The sequence below is a fragment of the Elgaria multicarinata genome, chromosome 3 (genome assembly GCF_023053635.1).
Source record: "Elgaria multicarinata webbii isolate HBS135686 ecotype San Diego chromosome 3, rElgMul1.1.pri, whole genome shotgun sequence".
In the NCBI taxonomy this organism is placed as follows: Eukaryota; Metazoa; Chordata; class Lepidosauria; order Squamata; family Anguidae; genus Elgaria; species Elgaria multicarinata.
Genome location: NC_086173.1, coordinates 20,410,599 through 20,432,424, shown reverse-complemented (window position 1 = coordinate 20,432,424; position 21,826 = coordinate 20,410,599). Strand labels below are relative to the sequence as shown.

Here is a 21,826-nt window from a genome sequence, read left to right as displayed (position 1 = left end):
AGAAATCAACACAACCGTTATTACTGTTCACACACGTGAGAGATTGTAGCGCACCCTGTCCACAAACCAGTGCAGACACACCTAACCTTCCCACGTAAGAGATATAACCAGAGAAAGCCCATATGCCCTCCTCTGCCCGCTCACCCCCAAAGCCAACACCAGTAACACAAACATCTTCGCAGGACAAGGAACATGCAAACCACTCACTGTGGTAGCAGAGCGCCTCCGATGGCGACGGTGGCCTGGGGCCAGCTGGGCCTTTGGAAGGGGCCCTTCCTGGCAGCCGAAGACAGAAAGGAAGGAAGGAGAGGAAAGATTGAAGTCAGCCCACCCTCCAAAAAATCAGAAGGGGACCTTGTCTGAAGTCTCAGAGCAGGAAAGCAAAAAGAGGAGACCACGTAGCACTTAGGGGCTTAAGCAGGAAGGCGAAAAGATAACATTGATGTCACAGGGCAAGTTCCAATCTTTCAGTGGGGAAGGGAGGAATCCACTCCAGAAAAGCAAATTCAAGAGAGATATCTGGCATCCCATACTGGCCAAGGTGTTGGACTATGACTCAACCCTAGCCAATGACCCTGCTGGCTGGGGATCATAGGAGCTGTAGTCCAATACATCTGGAGCGCTCCAGGTTGGGGGAGGCTGGTCTAAGGTATGAATAGTGCAAGGCCCACATTTGAAGTTGTTATGTGGGCAAGATACAAGGCAAGCAGTAATAAGATCCTGCTAGCATCCATGTTTTTATAAGATGTCCTCTAACCCCAAATCACTCGTCTTTCTCTCTCTCTCTCTCTGGTATTCCATCCCAATGCCTCTGCTAGTATTCTACTCTCATCAATTCTTCATCCCATTCTCTTCTACTGTTTTAAGACATGACATAGAAGTACCACACAGATTCTTAAACAGGACAGTAAGCCTGTCGGGGGCAGTCAACTGGCAGCAAGAGTTGGTGGAACACTGTAACAGGCAGAGGGAACTCTGAGCCTGGCTATGGCCTTTCACTCCTGCTTGCCTGCCTCTCCAATTCAGCAGACTAGAAGTAAAGTCACCCCAGAAGTATGTTTTCTATGACAGTCACTAGAGCACCACTGTCCCATATTTTGGGCTTGACCTACAGCACATTTGCCAAAGCAGGTTGGGCACTCGTGCTCTAATTTCCCCCCGCAAAGCTCCAAGCCAAAGCACAGACACCTTTGCAGGTTGTGAATGGCATCGCCCAAACTGGCATTCCTGCAAACTATGCGTCACTAAATAATGCAATGGCAGTTTCCACCGTTACTCTCCCTCAATTAATATCCCAAAGTGAGCAGAGACGAGAGCATGCTGGCATTTTGTGCGACAGCTCCCTTCACTTCCGCTCGGCCAGGACTCTCTGGCTTCATGGTTTTACACCCCTCACTCACTGTGGACACCGGTGGTGGTGGTGGTGCTGACAGCCTCTTGTGGCGTTGCCTTGGGGCCCGCTGGGCCTTGGGATGAGGCCCATCCTGGCAGGCAGAGTAGGGATGGGGGGAGAGGAACAGATGAAGATGTACAAAGCTAAGGCAGCAGCAAGGACTTTTAACACGAGGCATGCATTACTCAGATGTGCAAGCTGGCCTTGGCCAAGAAGCTCAGGGGACTAATAACCCTTCTTATCCCAACAACCCTACAAGGCAAGTTAGACTGAAAGAACACATCCGTTCCAAGAGCAGCTTAATGGTCATTCAAAGCCAGGTCTCCCTGGCTCAAATATCTTGCTAGCTCTCAGAGTCCACCATTCTGATTCCAAACCTCTCATAAATTGGCCATGATGACATCCGTTATCACCATCACCCCCTGCTCCCGACCTCAAAATATCTGGTGGAGTGGGGAAGAGCTCAAGGCCCAGCCAATCAGCCTTCCCCAACCTGCTGACCTCCAGGTGTTTTGGACTACAACTCCCAGCATGCCTGACCATTGGCGATGCTGGCTGGGGCTGATGGGAGTTGACCTTCAAAATATCTGGAGGGCACCCAGTTGAGGAAGGCTGCCGCGGAGAGTGGACGTACATGTTGCCCCCTTTCTGAACCGCATGCAGAATTGGTGCCACTCACTGTTGCCGATGCTGGCTTCTTCTGCCGGCATCGTGTTGGGGTGAAGGTGTCCTTTGCAGAGGCTGCTTCCTGGTGTCAACCGGGAAAGAGCCAGGAGAGGCCATTAGGCACAGTACCCAATTGGGAGAGATGGAGGAGGAAACAGCACACCAAAACACCTCCCCAGGAGCAATTCACGGGCACAGAGAAAGCCATGCACAAGGCAAGGGGTTGGACTCGATGGCCTTGCAGGCCCCTTCCAACTCTGCTATTCTATGATTCTATGATTCCACCTCCAACTCACTGCCAGCTGCACATCACCTTGCATAGCCATCATCAAACGAAGAACCCACATGTCAGCGTGCTCCTGCTCGGGAGAAGGGAGCTCCCGATATCACCCTGCCTGCTGGGCTATTGCACTACTCTCACCCCACCCCACGTGATGGGTGAATGAACAAGAGGGGAAAGCATGCCGGAAGCAAAAGAAACATTAATTCAGAAACAAAGATGGCAATGTGCAGAGCTATGAAACGATGAACAGGGAACACAAAGGCCGCTTGGAATGCAATGGAGTTAGCTCGGCTGCCAAGCCCAGAGAAGGCAACACAGCAGATACTTACTACTGTCAGCTTCTTGGAGCTGTAGCCATCCTTCTTGGGTGGGATTTTTTTCTGGAAGGATCAAAAGCTGGTTAGTGCCAGAGCTAGAGGGCACCACACCAATCAGGATCAGTACCAATCTCAACACAAACACACACACACACACACACACACACACACACCAGAATGGTTTGCAGCAGGAAGCTGAGGCACAGTATTCAAGGAGAGGTGACTTTCCCAAGCTCATCTAAAGCCTGTTCTAGGAAGGGGGTTACTCAGAAGATGGGACAGCATTCTCAGAGCTGTAGATATGCTTCACTGAAAAGGGAAAAACCTAAAGTTCCCACCAAGTAAACTTGAACCCTGCAGCATGAATAAGAAGCACATACTGATCACATTCACATTGTATTTTATTGGTTCTAATTTCTTTAGGGTGTCATCACTATGACTGAGAGCAAGGAGCTATACAAAGCACCAACATCACACCCACAGCCTCTAGAAATGTTATTAAGGCTGCAGCTCTATAGCCACTTACCTAGTAGTAAAGTCCCATTGTACTAAAGGAGACTTACTTATAAGTATATCTATAGGAATGCATTATCGGCCTCCTCTGTGACTTCTGAGATTCCAAGCAAACATTGCCTTTACACTTTCAAGTATAACTCTGCAGCCATAAGGGCTAGAAACTTGCTTCTCTAAAGAAATTAAAGTTGAGATTCTCAGGAAACTGAATTCTGTCCGAAGCATAATATTCTCTGCAGCTTCTTCTTCTTTTTCTATCCTCCCACTGAATTGCAGGATACACAGCCCTGAGTATGCTCTGTGTTTACTTCGCTATAAGGTTGCTCACAGGCTAGAGAGGCCAATTTAGGGATCAGCTTCAGGAATCGCAATGGGTAAGGCACTATGGAAAGAGGAGTCCCCAACCCATCCAGAATAACCCAGGACTTCACTAGAGGCAACAGCAGAGCTCTTGGAAGGAAAATAAAGCATGGAGTGAAGAAAAGTTAATATTATAGTATGGATGAACCAAGATATTTTGATAAGGCTAGCCTCAAAGAATAAAGGAAGGTGCTCCATAAAGGCAGACCCCAGTGTTTCAAAAATAAAGGCAGTGGAGTGTCACCGTGTCATTATATTGGCAAGCGTACAATATCCAGCCATATCTGGACACATTTTGTTCTAGGCTGAGCCTTGATTTTAGTAATAGGCCAAACATCTTTGGCAGACACTAGAGGTGATAGCTAGGCTACAGAATCATCTCTCCTGCTGCATAAAATAAAGAAAGGGTTTTAAAACAGAATTCAGATGAAGAAATGAGAATGGAAAGTGAGAATAGTCTATATAAAGATATTACTTGTGATATTTTTTTCCAGCAGTTAAAAGGCATCCCCTCTGCATGGGAGTTAGAGGCAAGATGCTTAAGTATTCACGATCTCACATCTGTTAGCACAAGAAAAGTTAGCTGCAACTCGCTAATATTTATTGATCCTATTTACAGGCCAACCAAAGATCAGCACTTATGAGATAATTTTATAGTCTCTGCCTTTAAAAGGCTGTGGCACCCAGTGCCTGGTTAAATTACCATTTGAGTTCCATAATCCAGCATCAGTGTATAAGGCCCACCAGCTTTCTTCCAAAACAGCCAATTTAGGAGAAATTTAGATTCACCCACATTGGCATCTTGGCCAAATCTAATCTACACTTAATAGCCTGAGTTTTCACAGAACTCTCATAATGTATCTAAATGATTATCAACATTAAAAATGCATTGAGGTACTGACATATAGTAAGTTTCTTCATGGATCTGAGATGGTGGTGTATAACGTTCCTAAGCACACAAGACATTAGGCAAAAGCAAAACCCTACGAGCAAGCTTAAGTTGGTAAGGGACTTCAAAGGTTAGAACTGCATATCAAATTTGATTGGCCACTGGCCAGACCATTCTCTCTCAGGAATCTCACTACTTCATGTCAAAGAGGAGACATTGGCTATACTTAAAGCAGACTTTATTATGAATGAGCAGAGGGAGAAGTTATCTAACATGCAGATATCTAGATTAACATCTCAAATGAAAGTGAGTGATTAGGCATGGCCAAACTCCCTTTACCAACAGCAGTTTAATCAAACAAGTGCTCACTATGCCCAAGCTATGCAGTTAGGAAATTCAGTAATCAGATTCCTCCAAGCAAACTCTGGATTAAAATATAATGATGCAATTCCAACAGCTAATGTTACACAGATGAAAATGTCTTTCCTTGGAGCCTTTCCAATTGGAGACAGAAGTGCCAAGCAATACATAATTACAATCTTTCAGTGCTGTTATCTGATAGAAGAAGGTGCCAGAGCAAACGGCATAAATTAAAACAGCTACAGTGCCATTAAAGTTTTTAAAAAGAACCATAACATTAGGTATGTGATCAGATAACAGATGAAAGAGTTTCTCAGATGATACACAAAAGGGATTTGATTTGGAAGACACAGAAACATTTGACAGCATGGAGTGGGAGAAAAATTCCTTTGTTGCAAACATGTCATAGGATTCAGAAATTATTAGAAGTATGTTTTTATAGTTGTAGATCTTATTAAGGCATCTGGATTTTAGTACTGTTGTTTAGACATGATTCGGGAAAAGAAATGTATCTCTAGGGATATATCTTAATGGGTTATAAATAAAGAAAAGGAAAATAATCTAAGCGTGCTTCAGAAGATATAAAAAAAGGCAATCCAGAGGACATGAGAGCGAAGTTCTCTTACAAAGAGCTCCCCTTTTTTAATTGCCAGAAGGAAAGAGACCAGAAAGCTGCCTGATCTGTTTCGTTCTGCAGAAGCATTAACTTAGTGTGATTCTGAATGTATCATGCGTTTGAATCGATGCATAAATAAGCCTTGCTGTACTGAGTATTTTTATGCTGAAGTTTTAATGGTAAAAGAAAGACAGACAATCCTGGCCTAACAGGGTGATTCCTGGAAAATATAGAAGTCTGCATGTGCACATCTAGGGATTTTTCTACCCTGAGTCTTTTCTACCCTGAAATGGCTTTTTTTTTTACCTTAGAGGACTCTGAACAGGCTCAGTTAACTAGGTAGTCAAGGGCCACCTACATATAGAAAGCTGATTTTGAGAGAACCTTTGAACAAAGACCCATATGTCAAACTAGGTAACACATTCTACCCTCACTACAAAACATATCCAAATAGATACGAAGAGGATGACTCATGAGAGGATATAGATCCATGGATTGAGGCAGGGAATTAAAGAGTGAAGAGGCCCCTCAACCTGGCCACTGGAAACCCCCTCTTCAAAGTCCTTTTGTCTTACAGCCATAGGGCAATTCAACACAAGACCTTTTTTTCAGCATCACGGTAAATAAGACAAAAGCTTCCCGTACAAGATTACTACATGAAGTATCTTCATCTATTCTGAAATTAAAGATAGGAGGCTGATTACTTCAATGGACGTCAGACACTAGAAGGCAAGCTAAATTAAATGTAAAGGCAACTAATCATTGCCTTTACATACACACAGCTGAGGAAAAAGAGAATCCCGGAGCCCTTAACTATCATCTCAGGAACAGCTTGAATCCTCAGTGGATTAAAGAACAGAAACTTGTTGACAAAAGAAAATCCATGTTTACATATGACTTAGGGAAATTTCTAAACAAAGGGTGGAACACCATACTATACTACTACAACCATCACATGCAGATATCGTATCAAGCCAGTGGAATTCCAACATGTCCTCATTTATTTATTTTTTGCATTTATATCCCACCTTTTTCCCTCCAAGGAACCCAAGGCACTGTACCTAATCCTCCTCCCCTCCATTTTATCCTTACAACAACCCTGTGAGGTAGGTTGGGCTGAGAGTCAGTGACTGGCCCAAAGTCACCCAGTGAGCTTCATGCCGAGTGGGGACTAGAATCCAGATCTCCCAAGTCCCAGTCTAGCAGTCTAGCCACTATGCCACACTGCCTTTTTCTCTTCATAGATCCTCTCCTTCAATATACTCTATTCCACGATCCAGGCGCTTAAGCCAAATGAAAGGCCTGCAGGGTGGGGTCATGTTTTATTAGCCTTCAAATTCTACTTCATTCCTGTTGGTTACTGAGCCTCGTGTGGCGCAGAGCGGTAAAGCAGCAGTTTCTGCAGCTGAAACTCTCCCTACGGCCTCAGTTCGATCCCAGCGGAAGCTGGTTTCAGGCAGCTGGCTCGGGTCGACTCAGCCTTCCATCCTCCCGAGGTCAGTAAAATGAGTACCCAGTTAGCTGTGGGAAAGGAAGGCAACGGCAAACCACCCCGCTATAAGGCCTGCCAAGAAAACGTCAGCGAAAGCTGGCGTCCCTCCAAGAGTCAGTAATGACTCAGTGCTTGCACAAGAGGTTCCTTACCTTTCCTGTTGATTAGATACTTCTCTTTTCCCATGTGTGGGAGACTAAGATTAAAAAACAAATTCTGGCTAGGAGATGAGAAGTGATTATCTAGCATGGCTGGTGAGAGAAGATTTGGAAGTGGATGTAACACATTTTGAGGGAGTCACACATACGTCACTCTATAGAGGAGAATAAGGAAGAGCTGGGTTTGGCACTCAAGAGAGAAAGGCATGCAGAAAGAAGAAGGAATGGAATCAACATACATTGATGACATTGCAAAAACAGTTTTCACTTCTGCCTTTCCCTTTGTTTCATTCACACCCTGCTTGATCAGGATTTCAAGGCCTTCAGAAACAAAAGCCAACCTGTTGGTGCAAAATGGATGTTACCAGCTTTGCTGCCCCAACTAATTAAGCATCAGTTTTATAGCTGGTAAACATTTTTTTAAAAAACAAAAAACACAGATGGCAGGCCCATCTTAGAAGAGACATGCCCTTCTTCTCGTGTAAGATGATGCCTGCTGCAACGTGCACACAGATCAAAAAGATAAAGTAAGACATTTTTAATCTATAAGGAAATGTTTGCGGATCTCATCTGTTAACATTAATATGAGCAATCAGCCAAGATGCCTTTCATCATGTGGCATCCCTGTCAATGAAGCTCTATACAACTCACAGAAGTTTAAAACAAATGATGCTTTCCCAGCTCATTCCTATGGCCCCCAACACATGCCCTTCGTCCATTCAGATGTTGACACTCTACTGAGGTCTCAGGAGGCCATTTGAGGGTGCTTCCTGTTGGTATAATTCCAGCCTGTCCACATGGGAGATGGCTAGAACTGCAGAGTCAGTGCAGTTTTTGTGCAATGATATTTTGTATTTTTACAAGCCCACTGATGTTAGCCACCTTGACCGTAAAGGAAAGGCAGGGTATAACTATTTTAAACAAACAAACAGAATGCCATCCATATTAAAAGACATGCAAAGCCACACACAACACACTATCAGTCAAAGGCGAAAAGTACTGCTTCCTATGATGCTCTGTAATGAATACAGCGCTAGAGAACTCGTTACTTAAAGAAGCTCCAAGAACTCAACACCAACCTGAAGATGTTGTATTCAGTTTAGGAAGGATTTGCAGTTCAATATGTCATTTGTGGCTGCCTTCAGATCCTTTTTATTCTGGCTTCGGTAGTTTGCATGTTTATACTTTATAATGTTGCATTATATTTAAATTGATTACATGTTTATTTATTTCACATTATTGTTAGGCTGCCTTTAATGGTATTTTTAGGTATACACATTTTAAGTGAAGCATTTTCTATTTAAGCAACATAGAAGTCAATCCAAATGTCCAGGGATCCCCTAAAAGTGCAAACCTGGGAACATAATTAAAGCCATGCCTTTAATTTTCTACCTTGGTTCTCAAAGCCTTGGGGCCCTCCCTGGGTGCAAGAGATGGTGTCCCCTGCTCCTTCTTTGCACACCCGCCCTGCTTCGATTCCTTCCCCTATGGATGTACGAAACCTAGTCACGCCAAGCACACACACCTTGCGTTTAAGGCAGCGGCGCTTGAGGCATTTCCACTGGCGCTTCATGCCTGGTTTCTGCCTCCGCAAACAGATAACACAGCTACCACAGTCTTCGGTTATCTTGCAGGCCTGACACATACCACATTCAAGGCCCTGCGAAGGGGAGTGGGAGGGCAGACAAGAGAGGAGAGGAGAGAGAGAAAGAGAGAGAGAGAGAGAGAGAAGATCGTTAAGGCTTGTAAGTGCCCCAAGTGCAATTGGGATTGGGGAGTTGAGAAGGAGGAAGAGCAGAATTAAGGGAAAGGGCCCGAGGGAGGGATAAGCAAGGAGCAGCTGGTGGTACCTTTTTGACAATCTTCAAGCATCGTCGCAGCAGGCATTTGATGCCAATGCGGAGCTCGGGGCTCTTGGCTCGTAGGACACACACACTGCAGATGCCGCAGTCCTGAGACATCTGGCACGCTTGGCACACACCACAGCCAATCTGCTGCAAGGGCAGAGGGGTAGGGGTGAGGAGGAGGGATCCAGGGAAGGCAATGCCATGAACCCATCACCTCAACGCGGCACACTCAAGACCGCTGGCCAGGCTGGCTGACCTCCCTGAGAGAGCAACAAAAGGACATTGCCTCTGCAGGCCACGCAGGAAGCAGCCTTATTTGGAGTCAGGCTATCGGTCCATCAAGCCCAGTCCCACCAACTTTGCTGGCATCAGCTCACAAAGGTCTCAGGCCAAGGTTTTTTCCATAAACCACTCCTCAAGGTCCTCCAACTAAAGACGCCATGAAAAGCATTACCACTCAGCCATACTTTGATTACACTTCTATCTGCTCTTTTGTCATGATCCCAGTAGCCTCCACTCCAAGGGCTCACGGAGATCTACGTCTCTGCTTTGCTTCAGTCTGAACTCTCAGCCCCACAGCTACCAAAGAATCCAGCACACATCTCTGTACCACTGGCTGCCAATCCAAATGCTCGACGCCATCCTGGCACGTGGCCCATGCTGTGCTGAAACGGCACAAGTTTCAAGTCCCGTTGTATTTTGAAATGGTTACTTGGGTTTTCAGCCATTTCACTGTCAAAAGCCTCTGGTCCCTTGCCTGACTGGGAGAGTGGTGTTTCAAATTATCCTTCCCCCTGTCAACTGGAGTGCAGACAGTGGTGTTTGCATGCTTACATCCTCAATCCCTTCTGCACATGCACAGGAAGGTTTTTAAGCACTAGAAGGATGTGTGTATGTTTATGTCATGGCAGGTCAGCCAGTCAGCCAGGGATACCTAAATCCACACACACACAGCAATTACACAGCAAACATAAGGGCGAGGGTCACAAAAATGCAAATCATGATCGTGTAAATGAGGCTTTTGTTACAAACATACGCAGTATCAGAGCCCCAAATTTCAATAATAATTACCAAGGGACAGAAGTTGTGAATAAGCCTCCTAGATCTTACCTTGTAGTATCTCTGTTCCCGGTTGAAATCTCTTCTCTGAGCTGAAAAGGGTAAGAAGGGAGAAAAAAATTAAGTCTATGCAAGAAAAAGAAACATGAGCTCAAGCATCTACTGAGGAACTCAGTGGTGCAGATAAGAACGCAAGCTAATCAGTAAGCTACTAGACATAATAGCAAGCCTATGGGGTCAGCTCCAATCCAACAATCCACATCCGATATCCTGCTTTGCTTAAGGCAGTGCAGCTGAAGAATTGCCACATAGCAAACATGTGGAGTGTAAGTAACCCAAGCAAAGCAAACATCTCCAAGCCATGTTTCTGATGCACAGAACAGGGAAGAGCTTGAGGTTCAGATGGACTAAAGACAGAATTGTGGCAGAAAGGAGAAATCTGAAAGAGATATAGAGAGGAAGAAATACTTCCAACGATGCAGAACTTCTGAGCATTAAGGATTTCCCCCAAGCCCTGCAATCCGGGGGGAGGGGGGAGCCCACTCTGTGTGCTTCCTTAAACCGAGCAATTTATTTATTTATTTATTTATTGCATTTTTATACCGCCCAATAGCCAAAGCTCTCTGGGCGGTTCACAAAAATTAAAACTATAATAAAACAACCAACAGGTTAAAAGCACAAATACAAAATACGGTATAAAAAGCACAACCAGGATAAAACCACGTAGCAAAATTGATATAAAATTAAAATACAGAATTAGAACAGTAAAATTTAAATTTAAGTTAAAATTAAGTATTAAAATACTGAGAGAATAAAAAGGTCTTCAGCTGGCGATGAAAGGAGTACAGTGTAGGCGCCAGGCGGACCTCTCTGGGGAGCTCATTCCACAACCGGGGTGCCACAGCGCAGAAAGCCCTCCTCCTAGATCTGCAAAGGCCCGGGGCAGGGTCTTTGGGCAATGGTTCGCCAATCCTTTAGAAAGCCCTATCCAGGAAAATGCCTTACTACTTCATTGTTGGCTTCAGATGTCAAGTTAAAACCCATTTTTTTTTACTGGGGGAGGGAGAGGGAGACGTATCTCTTCTACCGATGTTTATGTAATTGATAGCAAAATACTTATCATTGTGGTATAACATACTGCAAAGGAAGGCCATATGCACTCCCCCAACAGAACCCTTGTCTGCAAGCGCTAAATCACCCAGTGTTAAAAGTGGAGCCTCCCATATCCACAACTTTGTCCCAAAGCACACAGATATTAAATGGCTTAGCCAGTCAATTATAGGGGAGAACGTAAAAGGATGCTCTACTAGGCTAAAGATGAAAGCTAGGCTTTGCACCACCAGCCATTAAGAACCAAGCTTACTCTTCTCCACAAAGACTTGGTTTACATGAAACACTAACCCATAGTTGGGTTGTTGAATTGCTGGTTGTTGTTACGTACGAACCCAGGACTATGGGGTAAGTGTGGGTTGTTAACCACAAACAACCCCCGTAGTTTGCTGTTGGGTTGTTTAAACCATAGATTGTTACATGTGAACCTGGAATCATGGGTCATTCATGGGTTGTTTCACAAGGTTAGAGTTGTTAGAGTTGGTTGGCAAGAACAGGAAGAAGAAAAAACAGCTCTACATGCTATCGCGCAATCTCGATAGCCTTTTGCCTTACATGCAGTGACACTGACGTCTGCCTGGAAACAACAGCGAGGGTGTTCATCCCACCTCCTCCCTCCTGCAGTTCGGTGCTTCCATGAAAACGGTGTGTGTGTCTGTATTTGACTTTGTGTTGTGACGGCCACCTGGCACTTATCCCAACTGAGTGACCTTGGAGAAATATCCCTCTCTGGCTATCCCAAGTTAGTTGCATCTGCACTCCGAAGTGTTCCAAAACAACCCCAAATAGCCACTTTTCTACAAAGTGTCAACCCTCACCCCAATGTCTCTCAGCAGAGTGCTCGCAGGACTGCTTTCTGTTGCTCAACAGTTGCGGGTTGTGAAATGCACAGTGCCGTCGAAGGCCTTGAGCAGCAATTCCTCTTTAGGAATTAAAACACTAGGAATAGTCTAAAGATGCTCTAAACTCTCTTGTTCCATTCTGGGTGGAGTCCAACAGGAGTCCCCTGACTGAACACTGTCTGGTCCTCTCTGTAACTACGTTTTACAGTACTGCTACCTCACCTAGAACAGAAAAATGATGGCTGGGAGATCTCCATGCTCACCAGAGTCCAGAATGGTGGTGGAGGAGGAGGACTTGGCCTTACTGTTTTCCACTGCTGATGAGGCCATCTCACAAGAATCACAAGCCTCTCAGTTATCGCAGACATATTCTCATGCACATGGGACCCAGGAAACCCAGAGAATACATGCTATGTTCTGGGATGAAATGGCTGGATTCCTCAATCTCTGGATCTGTCCAGAGGCACAACAGGCCCTACAAAACACCTAAAGGCATGACATTGTGGTTCACATGGCTTACTGAACAAATGTCAGCCCAAGGCTTTGCACATCGCCCTGCGCAGCGCAGGGAAAAGATGTTTAAAGAGACAAGTACCCACAACAAGCGCTCAGGTGTTGAATTGCACACTATGCCATTCTATGACAAGCTGGCGACAATTCTGCTGGACAAGAGAGACACGATACCTGGGTCTCCTCCTGGCAGCAGCATCCCAGTGTCACATCAGCCAGGGGTTAGGCACTGCCCCAAGAAGGTGAGCCTTTCACCCATCAGGGATTCCTCATTGACTACTCTAGGCCAGTCAAGGAGAGTATATGCTGCACAGAGAGTGGATACACGTCAATCTCCACCCCTACCGCCTATACACGCTATTGGCACAGCAATGCATGTGGACCCTTTGACTTGACCACTAAGAAGACCGGAGTGAGGAGAAGGGGTGGAGAGTTTTCCAGGCTCTGTAGACTCCTTGCGACAGGAGGAGGGAGCAGGGTTGAAAGGGGCATGGCTGGCAGAAGAGCTTGAAAACATTTGGGCAATCGCTGATGAAACCTTACGGTGAAGGCCAGGGGTGCAAACTTGTGCCTTTGATTGTGCCTCTGAGCTGTTGCTATGTGATTGCAAAATCTGCCTTCTATGTATGCTCTATTGTGTTTTAAATCTGCTGTGCCAGACTCGGGTCGGGAGGAAGAGAGCTGGTAGCTGCCAGCCAAGGTCATTCTTGCCTTGAGCCAGTATGACTCCCCCTCTAGCCCCTGGAGGCTATCAGGGTGGTGAAGAAGCTAACTGGATTCAGCTGTGGGAAAAGAAGGTGGGCAGAAGCCCTGGAAGGGCACAGGTTGGTTCACACGGGTCACGGGGCTGGGGGTCTAGAGAAGAGATAAAAAGCCCCATGAAAAAGACCCTCCATCTTCCTTGGTGGTGCGTGCGTATGTCAAGTGGGAAGATCAGGTCCGAGGCAACCGGGGGGAGGGGGGTTGCCCAGAGTTAGAGAGGTTTCTTATGTTTTAAAGTGTGTGTGTATCTTGGAGAAGGCCAGCCGTTGGTTCGGCTGGGTGTGGGGACGTACGACTGTTTATTGGGGTAATGGCTAAGTGTTAGCGCTTTTCCTCACCTTCCTTCCCCTTTCCCTTTTTAGGAGGTTTTTCACCGACCAAGGCCTGACGTGTTAGTTTTAGTGATTGCAATAAATTTGCTTTGGTCCCTAAATGTGTGTCTCTGTGTTATTCCCTGAACATCTGGCTTATCCCGGTTGTGGACAAGGCTAGGGTGGTGGGTTACCTGGGAGTTAGGACATTTGGTCCAGGAGCCTACCTTGCAGAGCTGTGAGGCGGATCCTGACATCCGTTACACTTACCACTCAGAGAAGTGTCTAGGCAAAGCTTCCAGTGGTCAGAGGCTTTGCTTAATCAAGAAGAGGGAAGCAGAGGCCAAAGGTGTACAGAACCCAGCGAAGACAGGGAAAGGTGCACATGGAACTGTTGCCGGAACACATTGCACCTCAGCAGCATCCTTAGCTAGCCCCAGTGCTCCCAAGTGTGAAGATGGAGCATAAATCAACCTTCCCCATTCTAATGTCCTCCAGATGTTCTGGGCTACAACACCCACCATTCTATGCTGGCTGGGGCTCACAGGAGTCGAAGTCCAAAACGTCTAGAAGGCACCAAGTTGGGGAAGGCTGGCAGAGATCTCCAGAAATGTTCAGGTTTTACTACCATAGACTTGGGGTGGGGTGGGGGGTGTTGTGCCTCTTGCTTTTCTCTTGTTGTGTGAAGAAATTCCCCCAAAGAGCACTCTCTCAAACAAATGCATGAGGAGAGGCTGAAAGCTGGGGCAAGAAAAGCAGCAGGCTGTAGATCGTGGCGGAAGTAAAAAAACTGGAACGAGCAAGCGAACCAAACCCTAAGGTTGTCACCCCAAGTACCAACCTCTGCAGTCCGGGCAGAGCCACCGGCAGCGTCTCTGGGATGGAAGCATCACTCCTGGGAACTGACCCTGACAACAAGCACAGCACCTGGAAGGACAACAAACAACAGCACCTGTTGTTTTTATACTGTTGTTTTTATGTTTTTAAATTTTGTATACTTTTTAAATGTTTACTGTTTTTAACTTTTGTAAACCGCCCAGAGAGCTTCGGCTATGGGGCGGTATATAAATGTAACAAATAAATAAGGAGAAGAGATGGAAAGAGTTTGGCACTTACAACCCCAAGATTCAACAACAAAGCGTCTGTAGCCAGGCGGCTTGTATTGCTTGCTTGTTTAGAATATGTGTGTCCTCTGTCGTGGCCCCAAAAGGGGCTCAAAGCATCTCACAAAAGGCTCCTGCAATACAGCCACCTTCAGGTACAGTATCAGGAACAGTAATAACATGGTGTCCAGATGCTTCCTCAGGGAGAATTTGCTGCCCCCATCCCTGGCCTTCCTTGACATCACCCATCAGCTGATGCCTACAAGGCAGTGTGGCCTACAAATGACCCTGAGGCTAGGGAGTCAGGCCAAGCAGCTGGAACTAGCTCAGCCCAGGATGGAGACAAACCTTCCCTTGCTTCTGAGATAGCTGGGTAAGAAGGCATGCCATAAGTACTGACCAGTCAGGTGTCCCATATTAAACTCTGAACATCCTAGTTAAAACTCTCAGGAGATTACAGGGACTGAAACTAGGGTTTGGATTCACACACAAGACCTTCCCCTAGAGGGTGTGACAGAGTAACTGCTGGCAGCCTGAGACCTGGGGACTGGTATGATAACTAAGCAAGCCCTTGCTGAGGGAACTGAGCATCCTAGCACCATTTTGGGACAGGACACACTTCTTCACCCACAACTTGGTGGGCAGTCCTCAGCCAGTGCCTTCACTGAGGGAGTGAATAGCGCTGGGGCGCCTTTTACTCTTGTGCCCAAAGCACCCCTGGGATTTATGCTTTTTCTTGATTTTATAAGATCTCTTGCATGGAGATCTAGGACTAGCAAAGCACCCTGACAAGGGCCCTTTTATTTCTGTCGCCACTAACCCTCTCACCCATTGGAAGAATTCGAGGCATGAGCTTGGGACCCACTGAGATTAAGAAAGGCTACGACAGAGGAAAAGGAGCCTCAGCGCCCAGCGGTCTATTGAAAAAATGTTGACAGACACAGCTGTCCATTTTATTTTAGAATAAAAGAAATGGAAACATCAACAGGATAATGCTTTTATTAGGACCAAGACGAATGTTCCTCAATAGCAGGATTTGTAGAACTCTCCTTCAGGCTAGACGTTATGTTAAACAAAAACAGCAAACAGGGGGTGGATATTTAGAGGCATGGTTTGTTGGTTGGTTTAAAAAGTGCCCCCCTCCCCCAGTGTGGGCAGTGGTTTAATTTGAGAAATGGAGAAAACTAAATTTCAGAATGAAAATATAAACTTTCTTTCATTAGTAACATTTCAATAGGATGGGATTGTGAGACATGTACGGAATAGAACCCATTTTGCAAAAAAAAACCCACCACCTCAAAACTACACTTGTACAGAGCAAGACTCTGAAGCCTCAGGGGTCGCAGGGACAGAACAGGGAGGACAAAAGGGGATTTGTGAATTTCTTTTTTAAACAAAACTGTCAGAATCCACCAACCAGATGTTTGGCATCCTCTTACGCCTTCAGATTGCTTTTGGTTCTGGTTTTTGGTTCCTTTGAAAGTAACAGGGCTTTGAGAGCTCCCTGCCTTGATATCTAAGGGTGCTGAGAGAGGACAACTACCCACTCCCACCAGGGGGGAGGAGGCGAGGGAGATGCTCACGCTATATCTTCTTCCGGGTTGGTCTCTGGCACTGCTGTGTCTCCCATTTTTGCTGGAGCAAGGATGGGTGGGAGATGATTCCGATAACGTCGCTTGCGAGGTTTTGGCGCTGGCTGATCTACAGGAGCCGGAAGCTCTTGCTGCTGGGTCAGAATGCTGGCAGGGGCTTCTATGGGCAGCTCCATCTCCAGCTTCAGAGGTTTCTGGTCTGGAAACTCCTGGTCTGGAGGCTCCACAAACAGCTGCAGGTTGGGAGGCTTCTTGGGTGGAGGGGTGGCGGCCGCCAGGGACGAACAGTGCCTTTTGCTACCCTTCTTGAGCTGCGGGAGAAACAGGAACTTCCGTCAACAACACCATGTGGGTTAGGTGATACTAAGCGGCAGATTTCCTAACGGTGCTAACTCAAGAACATATTCCGTATCTTACGGAAGGGTCAATTCCTCCTTCATCGCTAGGCAATACACGGGCAGGAGACCTACCTTTCCCCAATATAGAAGGCTCCACCGGACTTACTATGCGCTAGTGAGCAACGGGGAGAGGCGCTGGGCAAACACAGAGCAATCCTCCCTTTCCCAAATGCTTTCTGGAGTTGCAATCCCAAGGAACGTAAGCTGCTCACTTGGCCAGTTTGTCATTTTCTCCTGTTATTTTGCTTTAGCCACACTTCACCCAGGGTAAGGGAACAAGTGAGCGCTAACAGACAGGCCAGCTGCCTTTGCTGTCTCTTATTCTTAACTAAAGGATGTCACCTTGTTGTGTGAAGCCTGGAAAGGCTACTAATAGCCTGTACTGGGATTAGAATACTCACTTTGCCAATAACTCTGCCTGGAAAGGATGGGATACTGCCGCCCCTTTAGCATTTCTGAGCCACACTGACTTGCAAGTTTAACAGGAGGGGAACTCATGCATGTCAAGCTACCTTGGGAAGAGTGCCTGCCTCGCCCTTTCAGCAGGATCTGTTTGGCCTTACCTTTGGAGGCTGCTCCACAGGGACATCTGCCAAAACCCTGCCTTAGAAGTGTCAAAAGCATGCCACTACAGATTCCCCCTTCCAAAAGATGCTCACACCAGGAAGCTTCTCTACCCAGCTACACATACAAAAACCCAAGCAAACAGACAGACAGACAGACACACACACACACACGCTGATGGCCCCCTTCCCACACCCCAAGGAAGTTCTTCTAGATGCCATTCTACAGCCAACTGACATGCAACAGAGCTCTGGCCCGAGCAGGCCGCACACACTCACCCTCCGGTGGCCTCCTCCAGTAGGTGGGAGGGGTGGCGGGGCTGGGGGCTGCAGCAGGAAAAAGCAGTCAGAGGATGAGACAGTTAGGTTCCAACTTCCACCAGGATTGTGGTTTAGCTATGCATCAGTTAACTTTGCACGTAGGGAGTCAGTGATCCCACAGATAATGTGACTCAAGAGGAAGGCTTACAAATGCATGCTTAGGTAACCCAAAGGGACCACCTGCAGCCCTACGCCACCCAGCAAAACGGGCCAAGGATAGGCTGGGCTACACCATCCTGCGCACCAAGCTGGAATGTGCAGGTAGGAAAGGGCCATCTTGTCCAAGCATAGACAGCTCATTGGGTGACCATGGGCCCAGTCATCATCTCTCAGTTTAACCTACCTCACAGAGTTGTGAGTACAAAATGGGGAAAGGGGAGAAAGAGGGCCACATACACCACCTTGAGCTCCTTGGAAGAAAGGTGGGATATCAAGGCATGAAGAAGCAAACCTTCCTGGTTCTCCCTACAACAAAGCTCTTAAAAATACATGATGTCTGGGATTAGCTGAAAGGAGGCAGCAGTCGGTCAGCTGCTCTGTAATGCAAATGTGAACAGAGGTCACATCAACCGCTGCCATCAAGGCCAATGCTATCTGGATCAATACCTCGGCATTTGGCTCGACGAAAATCCCCTTCTTGAAATCAAAGTCAGTCAGATCACGCGAACATCCCAGCAACCTCGTCAGCTCCACTCTGCTGCGGATCTTCTCTCCTCTGGGGCTATGAGAAGAACAGAAGCAGCTATTAGATGCTTTATATAAAAAGCCCCAGTGAGTGGAGGAGCTCCCTCTCAGGCTCAACTGAGTTGGGGGGGGGTGTCTGTATGATGTGATGCACAACAGGCTCCCTGGTCTCAGCAACGGGACAGGCGGCGGTGAGAATTCAAAAGCTGCCTGTCGCAAGGGAGCTTTGCAGTTTCTGCTGTGGCTTCCTGGGTGTCAATTCAAGACATGGATGCCAAGAATGAGGAAACTGAAGATTCCTTGCCGGTAGATGGGAGTTGCAAGTCTGTATGTACTGCCAATGGAAGCAAGAGGTGCAACATCTTGGAAAGCAATAACCAAGCATTCTGTTGTGTCCACCCTCGAAAATACAGCTATCACTAAGAGCAACCTGCAAACCTTTTCCTGTTGCAGGATGCAAGGGTCACCTGCTAAGCACACCCAGTTACTTTCAAACCCATCATCCACCCCCACAGCCTTTGAGAAAGTAACCCCTTGAAGTTCACAATGCCCAGAATACATTTTTGGGAAAGATTGGTACCTTTGTTTTGCTTTCCCTTTCCACTCCATCTGAGCTTTCCTGCCAGAAACATCTAAAAGCAAACTGCAATTCTAATATGTAAAGATTCTAATGCATTTCACTTGCTCGGGAAGAAAGACCTGGGTTTATCTGACTATTATGCCCACAAAGTGTAATAATGGACAGAGGGTGGGGTGCTTCTTTACTATCAGCAAGCTATATTTACACTTCCTTCTTCCACAGGGAAGAGACTGTATCACTGACTGCAAGGGGCCAGAAGAGACTACTCACTATGCACACCAACATATCCTTAACTGTGACATACTTGTGCGATTTTCAAGCTGCAATCGTGGCTAAAAGGTGAAATATAAATAGAAACCGCAACTAGTACTTAGCATTTATATTGCACTTTTCCTGAATGTTTACATGCATTCTCACAGTAAGCCTTACAGTACTACAAAGTAGGTGAGCACGAACCCCATGTTGCAGATTATCATGGGGGTGGAGAGATCTGAGGCTAACAGAAGTGGCTATTCTAAGGCCAAAGTACTGCGTTCTAGGCCAAGGAGAGATTAGAATCAAGGATTTCAGAACTCAAGCCCTTGGCCACTACACCAATTAACAAATTAATTATCTTAAATGCTGAACAGAGCTATCCAAAGAGAAAAGCCCCATCCGAAAAGCTGACAAATGAATCACTTGACACACTGAGATGAGGAAAGGAAAACAATCAAGGAAAATAAAAGACAATGGTAATTAACATCAGCCACTTCCTAAGAGTGGGGAAAACATATGTTTGGGAGCTAAAAACATTTTGTTATCTTGAGTAAGTAGGGAAGAGAATGTTAAGGTAAAAAAGGAAGTGAAAAAATGGATCTTCAGAGGTTTTGTGAACAAGCTAAAGCGAAAATAATTGCCTTTAAACAGTCATACAATCTAGTTGCCTTTTCCTTTCAGTGGCTATTAGACAAGTGGTCAATGGGACTCCTACAACCCCTGCACCCTTTCCAGAGAAGTCATCAAACAGAATTACCTTATGTAATAGGTGTCTGATTGTCCAGGTCTGGTTCCATTTTTGCGCAAGACTTCACGGCGCTGCCAGCCAGGCCCCAGTGAAGGGCAATCCACCCAGCCCTCCGTCATGTTGCTGAGCCAGGGAAGGAGGTACCATGGGATGAATACTGGAAGAAGAAGAGGAAAACTAAAGGGTCATAATTATGGTGCCAAAGGCATGATACTCAAAATAAGCAGAAACACATACAGGTCACAGTGTGGGGGAAATACAGAAGAGAAGCAGAAGGAAGGCTTCAGAGCTCTGTGTTCATACCAGGCTCCATCATATGTGGATCCCTCTAACTACACCCACAGGAGTACCAGACCAATAAGCCATTGTGGCTGTATAACTGGCATCCTGACCATGCCTACATAATTATTCTTTTAAGGCAGCAAGTTTCTAGCCCACAAAGATATATGGGCAGGTGCTTGATGATGTCTCAGGGCTTCCAGTGGAGAGAAGGAAGGGTTTCAGTGCCTTCTGCAATTCCTTGTCCCTCTACCATGGCTATTTCTCCTTCATCCTTGTCCATCTGCCCCCTAATCTCTAGACCAGAAACAGTGGCCCTCCTGGTGTTGTTGGGCTACAATGCCCAGTATCTCTAACAACTGGTTATGCTGGCTGGGGCTGATGGGAGTTTTGAGTCCAAGAATATTTGGAGGGTCAAAAGTTCCCCAGCCCAGCTCCAGACCTTTCCCTCCTCCCATTCCATGCAGCATTTAAACCAATTTGAAATCCCTCTTGGGCCTTGATCTTGAAAGTAGAGTGTTTACATCAGCTCAATTACACATACTACAGATTCCTTGGGGCAGAACACACTGCCCAGCAGGCCTAAGACAGATGGCGTGGAAACCATTCTAACTCTCAAGGCCTTTACTTACTTAATCCAAGTTGGAAACGGAGTCCAACTTTTATAGACTGCATCTGCAGTTTATAACCTGATGCCCTCAAGTGTTAACACGGAAAGCAGCAGAGGAAGCATACTGAATAGCAATGTCTAACCAATCTTCATCTGCTGCCGTGGAAGGCAGCTGTGAAGCAGGCACACAGACCACAAAGGAGATGAGCACATTTGCCCCCTGCTTGGGGGAAATCGGACCCCACACGCAACAGACAGACAGCAAGAAGGCAAAGCTTGCCACAATTTGCCGGCAGAAACTGGCTAGGGCAAAGGCAAGGAGGACCATTCGTCAAGAGCCAGCCCAGCTCACACGCAAGGCAATGCCCTTTGCTGGCAACAGCAGAGAGCATGGGAAAGCTTTACCGCTTGTGCGTTCTTCCCAGCTCGGCCGGGAAACCCTCATGCTGATAAAAGATCTTGCTCATCCAAGAACAGGCAAAGAAACCACAAATAAACCCTCTGGCTTTCGAGGGAGACCATCCCTAACAGAATGCAGGGAGGAGATCAGCACGGTTGCACACCATATTTCAAAGCAGCAAGGTCAGCCAGAAAAAATGGCTCATTTTGTTGATCTAGGCCCCTGCGTCTTCCGTGCAAGTACAATTAGGCAGATTCGTATGGACACTTACAGGCACAGTCTACATGAAGGCACTTGGCTATTTATATTCAATTTCTACCCATGTGATTTGCCACAACCTAAGGGGTTACCTTACACAAAGTCTGGCTAGTACAACCATGTCTACTAACCCAGTTTGCAGCTTGTTTTACCAGGAAGCAAAGGATTGGGGGGGCGGGAGGTTCATAGGCCATGAGATGTCTTCTCTGCATCCCTGGTAAGATAGTTACACACTATCTGGGAATGCGCGCTAATCACATTTAGTTCTGATTGTTTGGTTTTATGATTGTAAACTGCACCAAAGGCATTTGCCAGTTGGGCAGCATAAACATCTAACAAATAAATAAATACATTTGTAACCTATCCTTCTGCCATATCTCTGTGGAACACCTCAGACCAACTACTGTAGTGTACTCTGAGTGGGCTGCCCTTGAAGACAGCCCAGAAACTACAGCAGGTGCAAATACTGCTCAGCTCCTGACCGAGATAGGAAGGAAAGAATACTGGATACTATATTCGGACTTAGTCATATTTAGAGTAAACCCAT

General features: G+C 46.4%; 1 protein-coding gene across 1 annotated transcript in view; it reads right to left on the bottom strand.

Annotated features, from left to right (window-relative positions):
- Positions 1-21,826, bottom strand: part of LOC134394274 (methyl-CpG-binding domain protein 1-like) — a 71,460-nt gene that overhangs the window by 34,184 nt on the left and 15,450 nt on the right. Inside the window, exons 2-12 of the mRNA XM_063119559.1 lie at positions 19,742-19,889; positions 18,072-18,186; positions 17,424-17,471; positions 16,175-16,494; positions 14,330-14,415; positions 10,005-10,045; positions 8,898-9,041; positions 8,573-8,707; positions 2,672-2,722; positions 2,073-2,141; positions 208-276 (exon numbers count right to left, since the gene is read on the bottom strand). Of these exons, the coding sequence (XP_062975629.1) occupies positions 208-276; positions 2,073-2,141; positions 2,672-2,722; positions 8,573-8,707; positions 8,898-9,041; positions 10,005-10,045; positions 14,330-14,415; positions 16,175-16,494; positions 17,424-17,471; positions 18,072-18,186; positions 19,742-19,851 (1,188 nt within the window). The 5' untranslated portion in view covers positions 19,852-19,889. The remainder of the gene's footprint in view (positions 1-207; positions 277-2,072; positions 2,142-2,671; positions 2,723-8,572; positions 8,708-8,897; positions 9,042-10,004; positions 10,046-14,329; positions 14,416-16,174; positions 16,495-17,423; positions 17,472-18,071; positions 18,187-19,741; positions 19,890-21,826) is intronic.